The 23,108-nt window shown below is 41.8% G+C and overlaps 1 protein-coding gene and 1 long non-coding RNA gene across 12 annotated transcripts in view; one reads left to right on the top strand and one right to left on the bottom strand.

Moving 5' to 3' along the window:
* The window catches only part of LOC310838559, a 36,855-nt gene that overhangs the window by 3,091 nt on the left and 10,656 nt on the right, over window positions 1-23,108 (top strand). The window lies entirely within an intron of this gene.
* BRD4 (bromodomain containing 4) overlaps window positions 4,293-23,108 on the bottom strand; it is a 71,235-nt gene continuing 52,419 nt past the window's right edge. For all 9 annotated transcript variants that reach the window (XM_083726019.1, XM_083726025.1, XM_083726024.1 and 6 more), the window contains exons 13-21: window positions 17,609-17,661; window positions 16,308-16,623; window positions 14,851-15,384; window positions 12,321-12,433; window positions 11,980-12,136; window positions 11,695-11,822; window positions 11,307-11,518; window positions 10,714-10,966; window positions 4,293-9,153 (exon numbers count right to left, since the gene is read on the bottom strand). In XM_083726019.1, coding sequence (XP_083582145.1) covers window positions 9,085-9,153; window positions 10,714-10,966; window positions 11,307-11,518; window positions 11,695-11,822; window positions 11,980-12,136; window positions 12,321-12,433; window positions 14,851-15,384; window positions 16,308-16,623; window positions 17,609-17,661 — 1,835 coding nt within the window. In that variant the 3' untranslated portion in view covers window positions 4,293-9,084. The remainder of the gene's footprint in view (window positions 9,154-10,713; window positions 10,967-11,306; window positions 11,519-11,694; window positions 11,823-11,979; window positions 12,137-12,320; window positions 12,434-14,850; window positions 15,385-16,307; window positions 16,624-17,608; window positions 17,662-23,108) is intronic.

Genomic DNA, 23,108 nt, shown 5'->3' with positions numbered 1-23,108 from the left:
AACACAAATGTGCCATCTATAGGCTTAAGATGAATATTGCTGCTAGTGTGGCTAAGAACATGTCACTTGCGTTATTAGCAGCTATAATGAATGTATCCTCAGTTAAGGATTACAGACTTATTGGCAATACAGTGGTATCTCGGGTTAAGTACTTAATTTGTTCCAGAGGTCCGTTCTTAACCTGAAACTGTTCTTAACCTGAAGCACCACTTTAACTAATGGGGCCTCCTGCTGCCACTGCGCCGCTGGAGCCCAATTTCTGTTCTTATCCTGAAGCAAAGTTCTTAACCTGAAGCACTATTTCTGGGTTAGCGGAGTGTGTAACCTGAAGCATATGTAACCTGAAGTGTATGTAACCCAAGGTACCACTGTAATTACTTGTGGTACATGGGAACATTTCCAGAGCTTGCCATTACTAGGAACGGGTATATAATACCAGGGCTTTTTTTAAAGCTGGAACTCAGCAGAACTTTTTTGGTGCGTTCTGGCAGCCTTTCAGCTCAACAAATTTGGGTGGATGCTCAGCAAGTTTCACCACCTCTTTTTAGAACCTCCCCCCCTCATACTATTATATGCAAACTGATACTGATGTACATCTGATATAATAATGTGCTTGTTTGTATACTGTTATAAATAACAAGCTATGGCCTCTTAAACTGTGTGTGTGGAGTTATTGGTTTTGTTTGTTATTATGGTATGCATTTCTGTGGTTTTATATTGTAAACTGCCCTGTGATCTTCAAATGGATGTTATAGAAATTTAACAATACGCTCTAGTAAGGGAGCCTGTCAATAACCCATTTGATTATATGAGGTATAATCATTCCACCACTATGAAGAGAATTGTATCATTGTGTGTACCCTGTGGTAATAATAATGAAAATTGGTATTAATCGTGTGTGTGTGAAAATCAGCTCACGTGTTTGTTTCAATGTCAGCTTTAATTTCCCACCCCTGTCAGAAGAGTTTTGAAGTATGTTCACCTTCCAGGATTGAGGAGAGGTACCCCCTCTGCTGTCATACATAAACCCATAAAAAGCAAGCTCATCGGCATACTGGGACTTACTCTGCCTCACAGGCAAGGTCTGGTAGAGTGGGGAATCAGCAATTGCAGCAGAAGCTCACCTAGGGTAGGCAACCACATCCTCTCCCTTCTAGGGGAAAGGCAGGGTGGTGCCATGCTCTTCCCCCTCCGCAATGCCAACTGTCTCTACGAATCGTGGAGAAATTGGCAGTAGCGGGCAGCCATGGGAATAGCACTCCACTGCAGCTGCTGCCAGTATTGCCGGCTGCTGCCTGTACTACATACAAAACTATTTGTAGCAAAAAGTATGACTTAATCCAGTAGTCTGTTGTAAAGTGGGACTAAGAACAGAGATTTTTTCCAATTTGTAACGCTTCCCTTGAAAGAGGGGTCATCTGATCAAAATGCCCTTTAAAACTGCGAATTGGGGAGATCACACAGAACGGAGACTTGAATGTTTTATAGTTCTTCCTTCTACTAGTGGTTTTGTAGGCACCTGCACACTGAGCAACACTGATTCCCCACTTTATATTCTGGCCATGCGACCCTATTACTATTGCTCTGATATTTGACGTAATCAGTCACATAGCAGCTTCAAACGGTTGTCACATCACTACTGTTTTTATCATTTCTGTAGCAATGGTGTGCCCATCATGATAATTCATCTTTGCCAAAATACCAGCTGTTCTAGGGTTTTAAACTTTGAGCAGAATGCTCCTGGCAGGGGCAGGTTGTAAGGAACATGTTACAGCCCTTTTGTGTATTTCCACTTGTTCCTCAGTGATTTCTGGATACAATTCAATTCAAGATGCTAGTTTAAAAACCCTTTGATGGTGTACGCCTCTTAAAGATGCTGGTGGTCTTAACACTCAGCTTGAGATTACCATCTGTGTACACTCTCGATGGCAACTTCTGCAATTGCAGGACTTCCTTCCCCTGAAGACTCGGCAGCATCTGAGGATGTTTCAGGATTGTTGCAAACCTTTTTTATTTGGACTGGTTAGGGAGGTAGGATGATGGATTATATAAAACAATAATAAAAAAACTTACTAGTTGGTATTTTTTTACAAAAGTTCACTCAAAGTGAATTAACAGCAGCAAATGAATGAATGAATAACATACATTAAAACTAGCATAAAATGAAATAGAGAAAAACTCAAAATCATATTTAAAGGCAGGACTGACACAATACACTCACTCAAGGAGGCAGATAAATTATGGGGGTTATGGCACACTGCTGACCTTTTAACATCCTCTGGACCCTTGCCCCTCTTGGCTGATAAAAGCTAGCAGGGAGCTGATTAATGCCTCCTTGTGAGAGGGGGTGGTCCCTGCCTGCTTGAAGGAGGTAGTGGTAAAACCACTCCTCAAGAAACGCTCCTTCAGTTCAGAAAACCTAACAACTACCAACCAGTTGCTAACTTCCCTTTCATGAGCAAGGTTCTTGAGTGGGTGGTCGCGGATCATACTCAGGTGCTCTTGGAGGAAACTGATTTTCTAGATCCATTTCAAAGAGGGTTTAGGCCAAAGTTTGGCACAGGCACCGCTTTGGTTGCCCAGTATGAGGATCTCTGTCATGAGACGGGAAATGTGTCCTTGTTAATTCTCTTCAATTTCTCAGCAGCTTTCAATACCATCAACCATGGTATCCTTCTGGAGCGGCTGTCCAAATTAAGGATGGGTGGCACTGTTTTGCAGTGGTTCCAGTCCTACATGGATGGACATTTCCGGAGGATAATGCTTGAGTGTGGGTTTTTTGCACCATGGAGCCTTCAGTGTGGGGTTCATCAGGATTTGCTTTTACCCCCTATGCTGCTTAACATTTACATGAAACTGCTGAGTGGGGTTATGCACAAGTTTGGAGTATGTTGTCAGCAATATGCTGACACTCAGCTCTACTTTTCCTTTACATCTACAGGTATGGCAGTGGATGTGCTGGAATGTTGTCTTGCCTTGGTAATTAACTGGATGAGAACTAACTAATTGCAGTTCAATCCAGGTTACACTCCCTCTGAACGAGCAGGTATGTAGCTTGGGGGGTGGGTACCTCTTGATCCTTTGCTGTCACTTGGGGCTGAAGTGGCCTCAGTGGCATGGAGTGCTTTTCATCAGCTTCAGCTGGTGGCCCAGCTCTGCCCCTATCTGGGCAGGCATAGCCTAACATCTGTGGCCTACTTCTAGGTTAGATTACTGACATGCGTTATATATAGGGCTGCCTCTGAAGTCAGTTTGGAAACTTCAATTGGTGCAGAATTCAGTGGCCAGGTTGCTCATGGGGCCAAGTCCGTTTGAGTTTATTACACCAATCCTGACCTGACTTCACTAGCTGCCAATTAGCATCAAGGCCCAATTCAAAGTGCTGGTTTTGACCTATAAAGCCTTTAATGGCTCAGAACTGCAATCTCAAGGACCACCTCTCACCATATGAATTGACCTGGAAACTGCAATCATCATATGAGCCCTTCTTCATGCGCTTCCTCCATGAGAGGGTGGCAACAACAGAAGAAGCATTTTCTGCAGTAGATCTCCATTTGTGGTGTGCTCTCCCCAGGAAGGTCCAGCTGGCGCCTTCGTTATCCACCTTTAGCTGCCTAGCAAATATGTTCCTCTTCAACCAGGCCTTGGGCTAATAGACATCCTATACCCTTTAAAATGTGTTGGGCAGGAAGAACAGAGATTACTGGTGTTTTGGTTTTGTGCTTATTTTTATTATATATTTTGTGCTTTAATCTTGTATTTTTATGCTGTGAACAGCCCTGAGATCTATACAAATTTAATATAAATAAATAAACAAAACATCCTGTTTCTAGTACTGTCTGGCAGCTTTGGATTTTGACTGTGGTCTCCTATTTTAACGGGTTGCAGTCCTGATATTTTAACATTTGGTATGGGGCAGACTTAATTTTTTAAATCAGCATTTATATACCATCAACTTATAAAAAACAATAAAATAATTAAAACATCATGAAATTATAAAATTATTAAATACAGAACAAATTAGTTTATTCATCAGAGCATATATAGGTTGCAGTGCTGATATTTCAGCATTTCGTATGGGGTAGATTTGAAATATTATTAGAAAACTAATTGCAGTGGCAATTTCTGTACTGGGGAGGGCTTTCAGAGAACTGAGCTTGTACAACATGCAACTGAAATTTGAACTGTGAGGGAAACCAGTTGATGAGCTGGGACCCAACATTCAGTGTAGCCTTTGCCAAGTCTTCCTGTACAAGAGCAAAAGATCAAAGAAAAAAAGTGTACTTCATATCTTCAGTACAAATGTTTATTTTTTGCAATGAGAACTGCACAAAAAACCTTTAGTATATAAGTGAAAATTCTATGAATTCCCTTCTACAAATGTCTAAAGTGTTTAATACAAGTTTCAAATTCACTGACATAATTATTTGCCAAGCGTTCCGTGCATTAAGTACAGTGGGATTGTACATTTCTCTTATTCATTTGTACAAGACTGAAGAAGGGGGAAAAATAAACAAGATTACATCATTTAGGCTAGACTCCTACATCTAATGTCTGTAATTGTTAAAATCATACATGGGGTTGGGGGAAGAAAGGGAAATTAAATATGTCTCAGTCTGAATGACAACCAAATTATAAACACAAACATTTTGTAAAAACAGAAAAATAAAACACAAGAATAGCAAAAAATACCTTTGGCAGAAAAAAAAGAATCATGTCCCAACTAACGATATCACCCTATGTTCATCATTCAGAAATGTGTAAAAATAAAATACCAAGTACAGCTTAAAAAAAATTAAAGTAGATAGGTGCAAGCCTGTAAACATTTCAAGAAGTTTGCAAAAGATAGAAAGGAGGGGAGGAGAGTGAGGAAGAAGAACGAGACAGCTGAGTAAGCCACCAATCTAAAAAACTCTATCACTACTTGGAACTCTCAACTACTGACAAGGTTTGGCAAATGTCAAATGCAAAAAGAGGGGTTAACATTAAAAAAGGACTAACCTCACTACTGACTAGATACAAGGGGTGTTGTTCTTTGCATACATATAAATTATATATTTTTAAAATTTTACAGCCGAGGGTGCTCTCTTGGTAGAAGTTCCAGCATCTCCATTTTGTTATGCCTTTATTTTTGTCAGTATGGTGCGGTTTTATTATGTACAATTGTGATGAGCTCATGTGTGACCAACTCTTACAGTGGATGTGAGCTCATCTGTGATCAACTCTTACAGCGGATGTGCACTAAAAGTACCCCAAAAACCCTGAGCTTAAAATTAAAGGAGGGAGATGATCATCCAAAGTGCTTCGTAAAAAGGGCAAGTGGGGGTGGGGGAGACATGGGGGCAAGGAATACTGTGAGAAAGGACTGGCAATGGAAATGAAAAGATCAGAACAACGCTCAGAAGGGAAGCCAAAGTTCCTACTTCCCCATCAAAGATCTGCACAAAAAGAGCCAAGAAGAGAAGATTAAGGCCAGTTAATGAACTTGTGGTAAATAGGATGCGCCAGTGGCACAGGGAAGAGGAGGGGATGCAAGGGGCTCTTTCTACTTAATTCTGAGCTGTAGCCACAGTAATATGAGCCCCCTTTCCCTGACAATTTCTGGGATACAATTTAAAACCAAGGGCTAATCCATCAATTAAACCTTCACAAAGAATCTGCGTGAGATTCAACATCTCATTCATTCTGAAGTAATAATGCTCACATGCCAGCAGTTAAAGGGTGGAAGCTAGTTTTGTGTACAATCCAGCGTACTGTGACTACCTTTATGTTGGTCCAAAAAATGAACAGCTACACGTTCCCAAGCATACAGTGACCCCCCCAGGCCAGTGCACAGTCCTCAGAAACCCAGCATCCTTTGGACTACACAGTTGCATTTTAAAGCTACGGGCAATTATTGGCCAGAAGTCTAGCCCACTCCTAATACAGATCTGCTGGGCTTGGAGATGGAAGTGCAAACACCCCCTTGGCCTTCTCAAGACTGGTAACTACCAGGAAAAAGGAGAACACAGACAACATTTTGCTTGCTTTAAGCAACTCATGGTGGCAGAAAGCTTGACCAACACCTACTTGCACATCCTTTCAGCAAGGTAATACTCAAATAGCCTTCACAGAGGCTATCTTGGGAGCATCTCTTCTTTAGACACCCCTTCACTCCCTCAAAGTACCCAACTGTCTGGTACTCTACACAGAAAAGCTTCGAGATCTTCTAATGATGTAGAGTTAAAAAGGCACCTTTAGGTAAAAATTCAGTGTGAAGACCAACAGCTCGCAAGAATACCAAAGAATCACTGGCCTCTAAATTTAGTCTGTTCCCTTCAGTACATGGCTACTGCTCCATGCACCTCTGACAACTAAGGGCATAGAGATTTAATTGCTCATTGAAAGGCCAAGTCCAAAGTTAGGCTGGGAATGGGTGACACATGGTCTGCCATGCCATCTGACAGTGGCAGCCTATAGCCTGGTATTGGAGCTGTGCAGCAGGCCACAATACACACCTGTTGCAAAAAGACCTGAGATTGATGCTGAAAAGGACCAAAAGATGCAAGGGCAATACTAATCAGAGGCAGTTGAGAGCCACCTTAGGTATCGCCTTTCCCACTCCTCCCAATACACTGGAAAATCACATGAGGAGTAAGGGTAGTACAGTCTTTTCCAGGTCTGGAGACATGAAGGTAGCCCAGCATAAGTTGCTACCTATATTTATGTCATTTTGGACACCACCCTTTTCACAACATACATATTATATAATACAAGGCTGAGTTTATCTCCCATTTGGCCAGTTATAATCTAGTTGGGCAATGCATCTCATATGAGTGAAGAGATGATGGCAAATTATGCAAACTGTCTTTCAAAACTTCTGTCATATGGGAAAATAGGGATGTCTTTGGCTGAACGCGCAGAAGTGAGGTTGGTTTGAGGTGTTCACGCAAAGTGATAGCATCCTCTACAGCAGCTAGCCAGGGAGGGCCCGAGCTGCCAGGAATAAGTACACTGAATAACAGTGTTCGATAGCCGAACCCCACTGACCCAGACTCAGGACAGTTTCTGTCAGAACAGTCACATTTTGTCAAGAGAGGTATCAACACAAGCTCTACACTGTCAAATACTGGGGGCCAGGAGTTCCTCCAAGAACACTTGTTTGGAGGAAGAGTACAGAAAGGTGAACTATCTATTCCTTCCTCTCCTTTCACTGGATCCTCAAGGGGTCAGCTGCAGCCAGTCCAAATGCACCAAACCTAAGCACTTTTCAGGCAGCCAAATTTAAAAGAAAGCATTTCACTGACAACATGGGACTTGTCCAAGGCTTGGAGGACCATTGTCCATAAGCAGACAAACCTTGCCTCTTTCTCATTGCAACTGAAGTGGACCAAGTTTCACTGCTGGAAGCTACATCATACATTTGCTAAGATTTGTCCACTGCAGGAAGAGGAAGTAACTGAGAGCAAGCCCTGCATGGTCTTTTCCAACTTTTGGTTTAGTTCTACAGCATGAAACCAGCCATGGGGTAAGATGCCTTCTGGGAAAGTCTCTTCTGAGAAGGCACCAACTGCTTGATACTTTATCTTCCTACAGTTTCTATGGAATTCTGTTGCTTTAGGATTGCTCCCAGGGAAAACTTTTCCCAGGTTTGTGACAAGACAGAAACCCTGCTAATTGTGGCCGGAGAATTCCCTTCTCTGCTGGAGCAAGACAGGTGAGGGGGCAAGCTGTCCTTTTGCAGCTTTACCCCCCTTAAGTAATTTCATCACAAGCAGGATTTAAAAGAAATGTCAGTACGACACCAACTTTAAAAAAAAAGAGATGAGTTTATTCCATGATCAGTACAGACCAAATGCATATTCACCGTATTAAAGTAAAACCAATTAATTACTCCAGAGATTGGCCAATACTGACACACCAGTATTGTACTGTATAGTGGGTATTTATGGCACATAAACTTGGAACAATTCAAAGAGTAAAATGGAAAAAAAACACACTAAAGGTGCTGGGAAAACGATCACTGCTAGTGTGTGACTCAACTGAAGGCAAGAGGAGCAGGCCTTCCTGCTGATCCAAGTCCACTCCCACTCCCTCCTTGGAGCTGCTCCTTTGCTGTATAAAAACTAATTTAACAGACTCCATGACATTTAAAACCCAAAATGTATCTTTCTGGTATTACAGTTAAAAATATAGATGAAAAGTCTGGAACTGAGCAAAATATAAGCAGTGTCTTTACAGAGTTTGGTGGGCTCACCAATAAAACTCAAACAAATATATGCCAACTATATTCACTATACAATACAGCCACAGTCAAACACTATTGACAGGGTGGGAGATACCCCTGGTGCTAATGTTTTCCCCACTCCAATCCATAATGAAGAGACAAGAATACCCACTCAAGAGCTGAGCAGTGCCAATTTGTCTGGAGGAAAATAAACAGATTGAAAGAAACTGACTTTGGTTGGTAGTCTAGCTCAGATTCCTGGACCTCCACACAATGCTATAAACAGAAACCTCACTCAAATTGCCAGGTACACTTGACACCTCCGCTAAATTATTCCCTTTTTCACAAGCGAACACTTACAGAGAATGGCTCCCAGCTACAGGCTTGTGGGAAGTTTAGTTAAAGGCAAAGCCAGTGATGACAGGACTTGGAAACAGCTTGTATGTCTTCTTGTACACAGCCTCTCAATGCAGAGTGTCTTGTGCTGCCAGCACACAGCATTGTAGAGTCAAAGACATTCTGTAACTCAGAACTCTTAAGAATAGAAAAGGGGTGAACAGCATTAAGTCCTGGATATACTGCAAGTAAGTTTGGCATAGAGAATATCAAGTGATCAGGGGCACCCTTCCCAGTAACTGCATGTCCACCGACTCAAACCTAGTACAGAGTTGGCTTGTCTTGGTCTTTCTTTCTTCAGTGAGGCGGGGTGGGGAAGAAAATCACATTGTAAGGCAGACTCTGCTGATCCTTCTGAGGCCGCATCTGTCACACATGCAGAAAGGCTGCAGGAATGCTCTCCTCCCAGCCGCCAACAACACTATGGAGAGTCAAAGATTTGCCAGGAAATTAAGGAGTCAGGCAAAGAAAACCAGGCGCTATTAGAAAAGATTCTCTTCAAATATTGCCAACAAATCACTCTGGAAATTCATGTCGATAGTAGCTGCCATCTGGAAAAGAGGAGAGAAGGCAACAGTTACCCAGGTTTGCAGGAAAGGTTATATTCAGATAGCCATCCAGTAGAAAAGGGGGCTTTCTGCTGCAGAACCCACCAGGCAGCAGCAATCACTGGCCTGCTTGGCCAGGCACACTGTCTCTTCAATAAAGGGGCTGAGTTCTCGACTCCAGAAAACCTAGTGAATAGCACAGTATGTTTGGCAGCTCTAAGGAAATCATACCAGACAACATTAAAAGGGCTCAGGCAGATGGTGCTTTCTTTTCTGTTCTCTATTACACCACTGCCTTATAAAAGAAACAGGATAGAGTGACAGTGTCAGGGAACATGATGCTGAGAAAAGTGTGTTTGTATGGGAGAGGGAGAGGAAGAGAGAGAATGAAGGGTGCGAAAGTGGGACAAGAAGGAAGTATAATTTAACTTCAAAGTAGACACCTATGGCTTGGCCCTAAGAATAGCAAGTTGTGTGTATGAAAGGTTAGGTGGAATAAAGGTCCCCCTTGTGCTGAAGACAAATCTGATTAAACCTCACTGGCCTGGTTCACACATAACACCAAGCCATAGTTTGGTTAGTCTAACTATAGTTTGAATATACAAACCCAAACCACAAGGTGGTATTCAACTAGGTTTTCCTCTGAGTAGACTCACTAAAATTACCGTAATTAACATGGCTGAATTAGGCCTATTAATTTTAATGGGTCTACTTTGACAAAAACCTAATGCCACCCACAATGTGAAACCATAAGTTGTCGTTGGCTTATGAACATGTCTTGTTTTAACTACAGATAGGGGTTATGTCAAAACCCAACAACCCTGCTAAGCTCTGGTTTGTTAGGCCACTGCACTCCAGATGCTCATCAAGCTACAAAGGCACAAGGCAAGAGTGGCGTTTAGGAAATAAACCAAGCTTTAAAGAAACAAGACATGTCTTGTTTGTTCATCTGAGAGGTAACTCAGCATCTGTTGAAGCCATTACTACAAACCATGACTTAGCATTATGTGCACATGGAGCAATGACCATGTGTGGACAGTATCTGTACACTTGTAGAATGCAGATTCTGGGAACTTCCATGAAAAGGTTATATTAAAAAGAAGGTCAGTAAGAAACAGAGAAAAGAAAAAGTTAGAAATTTAGAGAGAGGGAAATCTGAGAGCTTTGTCAATGAATATGGAACTTAACTATTTCTAGGAGGGACACCGCCCCCATTCTGTTTCACAATGTTTTCTTTGCCTAAAGGAAATAATATTCAACTTTCTTCAATCTTTTTTAGGATCCAAACATTTTCTGTTTCATAATTTAATTACTGATTTACAATCACAACCCTAAACATATTTACTTTACTCAGAAGTTCCACAACTCAGTGGGACTTAACACATAGGTACATGTACACGGGATTGTAGGCTTAACGTGAGAATCCTGTGAAAAAGACTGAGGATCTCTGGCACGCAGTGAGCAAATTAAAAATTATACCAGCAAAGTGAGCCTCTGTTGTTTAGCTTGTTGTCGAAATAGCTCCTCATTCAAACCCCAATAATCCCTTTCTCCCTCACTTACTGCCTCCCTACGCCTTCGTTCCTGCTCTCGTTTTCTGAGCATCTCTCTCTGTTGGTCCAGCATGGACTGAGAAGCCTGCGGCTGAGAGCTCTGTGCTTGGGGAGCAGAGGCTGCTGCTGACACCTGCTGCTGCTGTTGCTGCTGCTGCGGTGGTGGTGGTGGTTGATGATGCTGTGGTGGCTGCTCCTGGCGCCGTCGGACTTCTTCATGAACTCGACGAGCTTGCTCCAGAGTATCCTCCTCTTCACGACTCCTGCCCAAGACCAAAAGTACCATTAAAACCATAGGCTACTCTTTGCATCTTTTCCTTAGCACCTGGGAAGGTACTAACAGCGTCCAGGAATAACATGCTGATTTGAAGGCACTGCTCGACAGCTTGTTAACTATGAAAATACAAAACAATGGGGGTATAGGATTTCTGCTATAGCTTGACTTCAACCTACCTAACAGCAGGCTGGCATAGCAAAAACAAGTCCTAGCACACCTATGCCAAATTACAGCACCTATGATCATAAAATTATATGAACACAATGAAGCATGTGCTTGCTCCTTACTTGCAGGGTGAATGGGTTAGCAGTACAGGCTCCTCTCACCTCATTCTCTCTTGCTCCCGTCTCTGCCGCTCCTTCTCCTTTTCTGCTTGTTCTGCCTGAGCCTTCAAAGCCTTCTCACGCTCCTCCTTTTCCCGGGCTGCCCTCTTGAAGTGCTCAAAGCTGTCGCTGCTGGATTTCACTGTAGAGGATGGTGCAGTGGGGTGCTTCTGCACTAAGCTTGCCCAGGAGCCCATATTCTTTAATTTCAAATCCTGAGGAGGAAAAAGTACATTACAGCTTATAACTATAATTCTCTGTTCCACTAAGAAACAATGCCTAGCGGGAGTGTAAGCAATTCAGTCCAGATTGCTAAAATCACATTTTCCAAGGATAGTTATAATACTCTTGATTCACTTTTAGAGACACTTGCTGATAATGGGACTGTTACCTTTTTAGGGGCAACTGGTGTTTTTGGTTCCTGCTTCAGTCTCTCTTTCTCCTGGACTCCAGGTGGTGGATTTTGCTCTGGGGGTCTTATAACAGGCCGCCCACTGTCCACTGGCTTCATCTCTGTTCCTGAAACAACAATAATCACTGTAAAAACCTGTTCCTGTTTGTCGGCATTATAGGATTGATCATGCATCAATATGAGAAATTTAGCCTTTCCTCTTTCCCGTGGACAAATCTACAATGAAACATCACACTAGACAAACAGATTTCAATTGTCACTCACGTTGTTGGATATGTGTAGGTGGCTTGATGCTCTCTGGGTGTTTGGGAGTATCCTGCCGCAAGGCTGGGCTGAAAGTCTCATTTCGGATGACTGGGGATTGCATCTTTTCTTCTTTTACCATAGGTTGTGACTGAACCACAGATGCAGCTCTCAGTTCCTGTCACAGCAGGACAAACACATGTCAATCACAATTTCCCAACGTAGCTTTCCCTGTGTAAGCCCACCCCATCTTGCACTACAAGTGTTTGGCAAATACCTGTTTTCTCACCTTGATAATGTTTACAAGGTTCATGTGCAAACTGAATTCTGGAAAGTCCTTTACATTCACACTATGTCTTTACCTGTTTTTTTGGCTGGACATTTGGTTGCGGTGGAGACTGATGTTGCAGCCCCTGGAACTGTGGCATCTGTGGGGAATGCATCATGAGAGGAGAAGGTGCTTCTCTCAAATGACCTGTAACAATTCAGCACCAGTCCGTCAGCTTCTTATCACAGTTCAGTCAGAGCCATTAACCGAAAGTTCTGAAATAATGGGCCAATGATCTGCAGTAGAAGTTCTGACCAGAACGTGTTACAACTGGGGTTGGAGAATGCCTTTACTAAATTATTAGCTATTTACCAAATATGGGCTCATCAAAAGCATTTTTGCCCTCTAATGTTTCTCAAGCATGTTCAGATTATCATATGCTCATAAATGAATGGAGAATGGGTGTGTCTTGCTGCATACCCTTGCAGGAATCAGCCCAATGAAGCAATGTGCAAACTAGAGGTTGATCTTTCATTGTCTGCACCATTATGTGTCTAGCCATAACCTATGTATGTGGATTCTGAATATGTTTCACAAAAGCTTCAAAATGCCATTTTTCACTTTTAAAGTTCCCTATTTCCACTCTCACCCCCCCTCAGTTCCTGTCAGTGACTTCTGCATGCTACCTATGCCTTGATCAGTATTTGTCAATCAATTAAGTTAACTTCCTTGATGCCTTTCAATTGTTCTTCAAGACCAGAGGTCGACAACCTGAGGCCCATGGGCAGGTTCCAGCCCATGAGCTTCCTGGAACTGGCCCACAGCCGTTCCGTGGATCAGCGTGGGGATTCTGTGCTCCCCTCCTGCCTGCGATGCCATTTTTTTACCTTGGAGACCAACTTCCGGAAAAGTGCCAGAAATAGTGTGTGCGCATGCACACAGGGGCTCCTCCATCCCAGAAGTGCGCCAGAAATAGTGTGTCCTCACCTGGAGGAGCACCCATATGTGTGCATACATGCCATTTCCGGTGCACTTCCAGGACGGAGGAGCACTGGAAATAGCTTGAGCACACACACAGGTGTGCACGCCCTGGCCCACTGAGAGGTCTGCCGGGGAGTGGACCAGCCTGGCCTCAAAAAACGTTGCCGACCCCTGTTCAAAACTATTTTATTTTTGCAAAGCCTTTGCAAAGCCACCCAGACTTCACTTACCTAGTCCTCCATCACTATGTGACTCTGTCCTTTCCCATCCAAACTACAAATGAGTTAATACTTGACTTTACCCTTCTTCCATCTCAGTTTTGTCTGTTTATTGTATACTGCAAGCTCCTTAGGAAGAGTTAATATTATATACAGTACATAAGTGCTCAATGAATGTTAGCCATGAAGAGGAAGAAGTGAAGACCAGACAAAACACTTCACTATGCCTCATGACCTATTAAGAAATCCAGCACTGTGACTGTGAAAACATTTTTTGGCTCTTCTGTCCTACAGTGAGCACATTATAGCACCCTAACTTTTGTTCCTACAGTGCCTGCAGGAACAATGATTAAAGTGCTATATTTTTTCCAAGTTGTCATCATTCAGCAGCAGACTCTTTTGGTTAATTACAGATGGGGCACCTTTTACACGATATTAGTCCTTTTGAGATATCATAACCAGTGTTCGAAACTCCAATTGTTCTAGGCTAGGCATATTTTGTGACAGGGAATTTCCTTAGTATGAGCAGTTTGAGCAGTTTCTGAGCTTTGGGCACAGTACTGCACCTAAGATTTCAGATTAAAATGGCAGAATGGAAGGAAAGGAGGACCTTTTTCTGCCTCCCCACTTCCAGCTACTCTCAGAAGACTGGAGAAGAGACCCTCTTAAGAATATTAGGGGGGTGCGCAGGGGAAGGAACATAATATTTTAGCTGAAGTTCATTCATTTTCATCTTTGTATTCTTGTTATAAAAAAGTGTGCCTAGACATTCTGTTGTTGCGCCATAACCTATGTTTAAGGTGCCATTTAGCTCCTAGCTTTCATATCTTAGTTTCTAACACTGATCATAACATAATATGTATGTATGAGATATGAATACAGAATGATGCAGCAGGACACATGGGATTTTTGAATCCAAAAATAGAAAACCTGAGTCAAATGCATTTTACCTAATAGCTCAGATAATCTAAGACAATGGATTGCTTCACCTTATAATATTATTGTCTTTTAAGCAAGGGCAACTGACGTCTAGGGGAGGTATTAAATGAGCAAGTGGCATTCTGAAAAGAAACACTATGCATGGCACTAATTGAACAGAGTACAGATGCAAAGGAAAAACTGTTGGCTACTGAAGAGTCAATGTTTTGTCAATATGAAACTGTTATTACTAAATGGATACAATAGTATAACGTTGTCAAACAAAAATATATTGGAGATACTGTCAAACAAAACATATTGGAGAAAACCCCCTTTTCCTTCCTTGTGTTCTCTTCAATTCATGACTTTTAAGTAGTGTGATAGCCTCCATTGATTTTATCATAAATAACATCAGTAAAGCGTGGAAGATTTTGGAAGCAAAGCAATTCACGCCCCCCCACCCCGGTACATTTCAAGTGTTTATTATATTCACGTTAGATTACTCACCAGCTGAATAGGGATCTGGCTTGTGATGTCGCGGCGAAGGGTGGTGTTGGATGACTTGCTGGGGTTTTGACGGCTGTGGCGGCGGCGGCTGTTGCTGCTGTGGGAGTAGGTGCTGCTGCGGAGGTGGCTGAGGCTGAGGGATATGGGGAGGGAACTGCATTGGTTGCATATGTACTGGCCTCTGCTGTGGCTGATGCTGCATCTGTTGCACTGGAGCATGAGGGGGAGGTTGCAGGGATGGCGGAGGCTGCGACTGGACCTTCACTGAAGGGAGGAGAGAAGTCTGTGGCTGCACTTTCTGCAGCTGCTGAATGTACAGCTGCATCTGGCTACTACTCAGCAGGTTGTGGTGGGGAGCAGGAGGTTCTTCATCCTCTAAAAGCTCCTGGGGAGGCTGGGGAAGTGGGGGCTGCGGAAGCATGGGTTGCTGGTTAAGAGCTGGTGACACTGCGGGAGGCCGAGCAGGTTTAGGGGGGAGTGCTGCAGCTCGATTACTAGGTCTTGAGGGTTGCTGAGGCAGAGCATTGTGCAAAGCTGCGGAAGAGAAAGCAGGAAGACATTACGTCAAAACTGTGACACGGAAAACAGTTGTATTATTCTCACAGATTAAGGTCAGGTCTATGCATGCAGCTGAATGGGAATAAGGTTGCTGAGCTCTGATACAGTAGAATGGATTCTACTACTACAGGTTTCAGGTGGAAGATCACCTTTTTTTTTTTACCACCACCACACACAAAAAAGACCCACACAACTTTTTCTGTGTAAAAGAGATCAACTGAGAAAGGATCCTGCACATTATGGCATAGAAAACCAGCTCTCTAAACTCAAAACCCTGACTCTTCAACTATGGCCCGGTGTTGATACACTGTTCAAGTCTTTCTAAACCACAGTTTAGCAAGCTGGGAACAAGAACTGAGGCTGAATGACATTCCCCATCCCATGCCTCCTCCCCTTTACACACTGATCACACACACTCTGGGTGGCTTACAGCATATCTAAAAACAAGTGCTAAAAACTCCTGATACAGGGATGCCTTCAGATGTCTTCTAAAATTTGTGTAATTATTTATCTCCTTGACATCATAAGGGAGGGCATTTCACAGGGTGGGCGCCACTACCGAGAAGGCCCTCGGAGCTGGACCTCAGTGTCCGGGCTGAACAATGCGGGTGGAGACGCTACTCAGGTATTCTGGGCCAAGGCCATTTTTAGGGCTTTAAAGGTCAGCACCAATACTCTGAATTGTGCTCGGAAATGTACTGAATGATTTCACTGGATACAACCCCATGGTTTAGCAAACTAGGAACGTTATGTCTAAAATAGCCCTCTGATTTCAAGAGAAACTTCCCCTTGATTTGTACTGCCTTGGGCTGCAATATTGCTCAAATGTCCATAATGTCCTATGAGGAACTTAAAAAACTACAGTGCACATTGTTATACATCCAAGAAACAGCACTCACCTGGAGGAGAAACTACTGTATGCTGATTCAAGTGAGGAGGAGTGCTGTGCTCAGGCTGCTGAGGGAGATGGGGCGGCATTTCTGGCTGAGGAAGGTGTATAATCGGTTGAGTGAAATGTGAAATAGTGTCAAACATATTCCCTGGGAGCGGATGCTCCATAACTGGGATCTGCACTGGGACAAAAGCTGGAGGAGAGGATTTGACTGGAGGGGCTGCTTGTTGAGGGACTGAAGGAGGTGGTGGGGGCAGCTGCTGTGGTTGCAACTGTGGCTGTTGCTGCTGCTGCTGCGTCTGCTGATGGTGGTGATGGTGATGCTGCAGGAAAGAAACAGAGTATACAATCAAGTTTCTGCATGGGAAACAACGGGGAGGGAGTGCTACCCCTTTCGTTAGACCGCCCTGTCCCTAGTTTCTCCTTCCCAGCAGTCACTCAACTGAATCGCTAGGATGGAGAAAAACAGCGTGGAGAAGAGGAGCTGCAGTGGAAAAACTGTGGGAAATGTGTTAGCTTTCCCATGACAATTATACACATAAAAACATCTTCTCCCGAAGTTGCTTGCTTTTACAAAAACTGGTTGCTGAAACTTCGTACATGCACTTGTGCGAAGTGTGTACCTTAATAAGAGTATAGCAGACCACAGAGCCTTAGGAAGAAAAATATGCAACCAAATAAAGTACTCTTTTAGAAAAAAACAAAACCCACTGTATTTTTTTGAAGTTTAGTGTTGCCCCAGCCCCATACTCAATGCTAGCGTCAGCAATCAGCAAATTTATAGAAGTATTCTGCCAGGAAAGATAGCACTGCGCAAAGAGCAAGGTAAGTTCAATGCTTAGCTTCTTGCTCCCAAACTGTACTTATGTAACGGAAATACTAAGAATTTCAGTAAAAAATTCTTCAAAAGGCAATTTAAAAATCTTTTATAACAGCCTCTCTTGTTTGAGCTGTACTTCCTCAATCATCAAACACTTACTTCTTCAACTGGGAAAAAATATTAAGCCTCTGAGGAAACCTGAGAGCTGGACCCAGTGATAATTCCTTGTCCATTCTGGACCCTATCTTTCACAAACTCCAAACCTTGATTAATGCTAGGGGCCTAGACGAATGAATCTTACTGGCTCCATATTCTGTATTGCAGGATTCCATATCCTGTATTGCCTTCCCATGTGAGACAGGTCTAGGGAGCTGAGATGATAAAAGCTTTGCCCATTCTCTTGGACGTGGAATGAGCTTCTTTGTGATAATTTAACATAATGTCAAGCAGAGAAACATTAAAGTATCTTCCCCTATACAACAATGTACCTTCTTCTGTTCTCGTCCAGAATGTCCTTTTTTCTTAAGTTTTGGAGGCATTTCTGAGGGAAAAGAACAGAGAATTACAGTGCTTTTTCATAACATTGTTTATATGTAATGCTCTTATTTTATGACTATGAAATTCAAATCAAAAGGCGCAAAAGTCATTTCTGGAATCCATAGAAAACTGCCTGATTTTTTTTAAAAAAACAAACACAACCCATATGTATGTGCATAGAGGAAAATGTTCTCTATCCCTTTACATGCCTAGAACAAGCCCAGTGAATTAACCACCTCTATTTTACAAAGATGGCATTACAACCAATGCAAGCTGTTGAGTCAAAGACTCAGGAGAAAGAAAGCAACCCCTGGGCTTAGCAATTCACTTTTGTGAGCATCTTCCTCCCAACAACTCAGTTGCCTGCATAAATTTTACTACAGCTTTCCTCTGTACTTTCATTACTAAATAATAGCAGCAGCTGAATCAGCTGTGGCCAGGGGTGTGGGTGAGGCTGCATTGCTCTCCTGGCTTCCCAATGCTGCACATCACTGCCAGTTACCAAGAGAGGAGGGGCAAGGGAATGGGGAGCTTGGTATGCTGTAGGCTCACTGCTGTCCTGCCCCTCTCATCAACTGGCATTGGGAAGCCGAGAGCAACATAGCCTCACCTGTGCCACTTCACTATTGTGCAGTGGTACCTCGGGTTAAGTACTTAATTCATTCCGGAGGCCTGTTCTTAACCTGAAACTGTTTTTAACCTGAAGCACCACTTTAGCTAATGGGGCCTCCCGCTGCTGCCAGAGCACGATTTCTGTTCTTATCCTGAAGCAAAGTTCTTAACCCGAGGTACTATTTCTTGGTTAGCGGAGTCTGTAACCTGAAGCGTATGTAACCCGAGGTACCACTGTATTGAATTAACTGCCATTACCATCCCATGTAGGCTTGTTTCCTATGTAGCCTTGGAGCAACAGTTTGCTCTAGGATTTTTACTACAACATTCGGTTAAGCTTGCATTACATAGTAAAATTGCTACAGAAATGTCCTCACACGAAGACCATGCTCTGCCTTTTTCAGCTTGATGGCTTTTTGGTACTTAAGGCTATCTCACAAAAAATAGAAAGCTAAGGTAATCATCTGGGTAGGATTCATCCCTTGTATGCTGGCAATAGGTGCAGGTGAGTGTGTGAGAGACTTTCTTATGACACACATGTGTACAACTGGACAAAGACAACTGGAGAAGGTACTTCAGTGAAGGAAAGTGTTTTCCTAGTCTCTATAAAAAGCCCAAACAGTCTCTGTTGAAAGGAAGTTGGCTCAGATCTACCAACTTAAAGAACAGATCAGAATTAGATACAGCGCACCATCTGGGAAAGAGTAAGTTGTCCTATAGCACAAAGACCCCTGCCAGAGCAACAAGATTTCCCCCCCCTCCTCACACCCGCAACCTGTTCTAGAAGTTTCCCCCAACTCTATAGAGCAGATTTGGGGTGTGTTGTGGGGAGAGCAAGTCTCTCTGGGCAGATGGAAATCCTTGTGCTAATGGGACTTTGTTGGCTACTACTCTGGAAAATTAAGGTGCCTTTCAAAACTTGTCACCAGCCACAGCCTAATAAAGACAGCATATGAAGTACCCCTTTACTGCTCTTAAAACAGAACCACATAGCCTTCCCCACAAATAGCAACAAGTATCACGTTCTTATCACTATTCTACCACTATTATCAGTTGCACCAATATTATCCTCGTTGGAAAAAAATCTACAAGTTTACCACCAGGCCCTTTATTCTCTTGGGGGGAAAGCAGTTAGTGGAACTTGTTCAGCTTTCTCTACTTGGTTACAAGGATCGAAAAGGTTTCTAAGTATCAGATGTTTTATTAGAGAGAGACCTTTACTGTGCCAGCTACTGATTTCTACTTTCCATGCAATCATAATTTGAGGGAAATTCCATGTTGCAATTTAATGATTTAGAGCATTCCTGTGAAATGGGGAAAGCAGTTTATTGGCCAAATTACCCGTGAAGCAATTAACTTAGCAGTCAGCAGCTCTTTGGTTTAGGTTAGAATGTGAATAGTATGAAAAATAGGTAGAACTACCCCTAGAAGACAGCTTGTTGGCACCGGCTACAGATCACATTAGCTACTGTAATTCTTTTTTAAAAGTGACACCTTGAGAGTAAAGCTGTTTAAGAAACTGGACAGTGCTATGTCAAGTTTTCAGTTTATCAGTAACATCTCAGTGCTTAGCACATTCTAAAAAGCACATGCTACACATTGCTACGGAGCAGATAGAATAAAGGGTAAATGATGCACACATGCATATATGAAGATGTGTGATCTGTTGCAAAACACTGGCCTCTTGCGCCATTATTAGACAATATTCTATTTCTAACAAGAACTATAAATATTGGGATTCCATTTTAATAAATGAGGAATTGTTAGCCGACTAAAAGGGGCAAAATAGCTATGGTTTGATGCTGATGTCTTGTGTTTGTATTTGTGCTTACATCTCTCTATAGTTGTCTGTGGCAATATCAGCTTCCTTATAAGAACGAGCTAATCAATGAATGAGTTAAGGAAATCATTTAAAAACCTTTCCTGAGTATTCAAACCACACAGGTAGTTGCTTCCAAGGGCTCCAATGGAGAAAGCCTGGATGCAAGTGTGAAGCTTGCAAACACAGCCCATACCAGGAACAAGGAAAAAGACCTGGGCCTTCAGAATTGAGCTTGTGTAAATGCAGCTGAATAGACAATATGGTGCTTCTGTAAGGAAGCAGCCTTCTTTTATCGCCCTAGGAGTTCCCATAACATCACAGGTATAACACATTGTCAAATCCACCTAGAATCCTTGTTGGGGCATCCATTGACCCTGGCCTGCAAATATTGTTCAGTGCTCAGTTTCTCAGAAATCCACCTTGGGTTTTTAAAATAGCTTTTTAGTCAATGACAAGCCTGTCAGAATGAAATTTTCACAGCATATTTTTGTACTTTGAGCGGACTGCACTCATCTGTCTATATTATACTCCATCTAACTGCACTATTGTAAGATACTTCTAAAACTAATTTCAAATGTTATTTCGGCAAGATGGTTGCTGTTAAGTCAGTTTACTGTGGCCAAAGCTTTATGAGCTTGTGATAGCACTTTTCTAGATGAGAAGATTACATGATAAATATCTGCCGCTGTACTGACATAGGTATTTATTTATTTACGCTTTAACTTTGCAACTGCATGAAAACTCAAATGACATTATTTTTGGCCGCATACATACTCCTGAGATAATGTATGAATTAGGCCTCAGAGTGGTTTTGATACATTTTTGGATGAGGGCATTACTTAAATGAATTATCAGATCAGACAATTTAATTCCTGTAAAGTGGGAGATTATTTTTATATGGAAAACATAACTTACTTTGATAAAGCAGAGTTAATGTCTAAATATACAAAGTTATGAGCTGCATATTCTTTGTGCTTTATTTTCTTGGTCCCATACTCTACAACTCCTATATAATTTAGCTGTGTGTGTAAACAATACGGGGGGGGGGGGGAGAAGGAGACTGTTAAGGGCAAGCATTCAACTTAAGCAACCTGAAAAAACTGATATGGTTATTTAAATTATTTCTGGCATCATTTCAGCCTGATCACTTGGTGACTTGACAGCTGTCTATTCCTGAAATGCAGCTTTCTTCTGGGGGGTCTAATGGGTACTTTATGTGTCAGTGTTTCATGCTGTGATTTAAATATTTAGTACACCCTTCAGTAGAATTACACAAATGTGTGACAAACTAATGAATCTGTGCACAAGATACTATGAAGTTCACTGTCACATATGTGAGAAGAAGCTGGATCATCAAGTAGCACCATCAGCATTTCACTATTCAAAATAAGGAACAAGCAGAGGCAGAAGTGAAGGTTTTCTTTGTTTCAACTGGAATAGTTACTGAAATGTTTTGATAACAGCACACTTGTCTAGGTAAGATAATGCTTAATTTTAAATAATACAAAAACATCCAAACACAACACACTTTATGAACTGCACTTTTCTGAATTTTAATGCAGTTTTCAGCTTATTTAAAATTGTTAGAATGACCATAAAGTAATTCAAAAGCCCCACTTCCCACATGTATACAAAACCTGATTAACTTCCTCTATAGACCTTGGCCAGCATTCCAAGTATCACATGGTTGCTTCTGCTTGTGCTAAGGGGGCTTATCTTCTCCCCTGTTCCAGTGGCAGCTCCCATACAAGCTGAAGGGCTCCACCCAAAGGCTAGTGGACCCTCTGGAATAGCTTTCAGGGGGCCCCAAAGTTTGTAGGGCAGGGTAGAAAAATGGTCAAACTTCCTGCCTTGTGTGTGCAGAAGTGTCTTTCACACATGCACAGAGCAGTTTGGAGAGGCTTTGGCATTTGCACTTTTCAGTCCCGCAGAATGAAAATCAGAGTTCATTGAGAAGGTCCTATTTTGGTCATCAGATCCTACAAGGGATTTTCAGTAAAATAAGCCTGGTGTGTTAAAAAAAAAAGAAAAGAAAAGTTGTTTTATTTTCCAGGTAAGCTAGTGAGTGCTTTCTCAAAAGCATCAAGGTCCAACTAGTTTATATGTCATCTTATATGTTTATTTGATTTCCTTAGGAGAAGTAGCAACAGTGACTGGTACTAGTATAGAATGTGAAAAGTAATTTTCCCCATTTTGAAATGACAGGTTAAAAACTACAATTTTAGTTCTCTTACAACAGGTACATTTTCTGTAGCAAACCAAATTCTTTATTTATTTTTATTATTTTAGAACAAAAATAGAGATACTATACAACTTATTTTAAAATTATTGTGATTACATCATTGTTAAATCATAAGCATGCAGATAAAATAGAAAAACAGATTATATAAATTACTGATAAATTATTATTTGTAAAGGTAAAATAACTGAACAGCTGAATAAAAATGACAGCAGACAGTCAATTCGTTATCAAATGCACTTTGAACAGTTCACACTTGTGCATAAGGGAAAGCAGAATTACAGCTTTGCTAAAAACATGCATTTATACATTCCAATAAAAAAAATCAAGCCTTTATCGTATCTATCCCTTCAGAAAAATTAAAAAACAAATGACAGAAACAAATGCAAAATCGAAAAAACAATTTAACAATACTAATAAAGACAATATATTTCAAAAGCCCTGAATAGTTTTTATAAATGAAGAACCTTTACTGAAATGTTAGAAAGCACTGTGCTGTAGTGTTGTATGCACAAAGGCAATCATTTCAATATGTAGTCTCCCTAATCCTAAAAGCTTAGATTAGATCAACTTTATACATACGTGTTTCTTGCCATTGACAGTATGTACACTGAATAATTCTATTACAAGTCATTAGTACAAAAAAGATTAAAATTTTAGATATTGTTTGATCTGCCTTCAGGTATGCATATATGCAACCATACTGAAAATATACTTTTGAGACAACTATTTATAATGCTGGTGCTTAGTTTCTAAGAATTAAAAAATTCTGGTTTGT

Source organism: Podarcis gaigeae (genome assembly GCF_964106915.1).
Source record: "Podarcis gaigeae genome assembly, chromosome: 2".
Taxonomy (NCBI): domain Eukaryota; kingdom Metazoa; phylum Chordata; class Lepidosauria; order Squamata; family Lacertidae; genus Podarcis; species Podarcis gaigeae.
The sequence above is the reverse complement of the archived record's forward strand: the minus strand, read 5'-3'. Positions and strand labels throughout refer to the sequence as shown.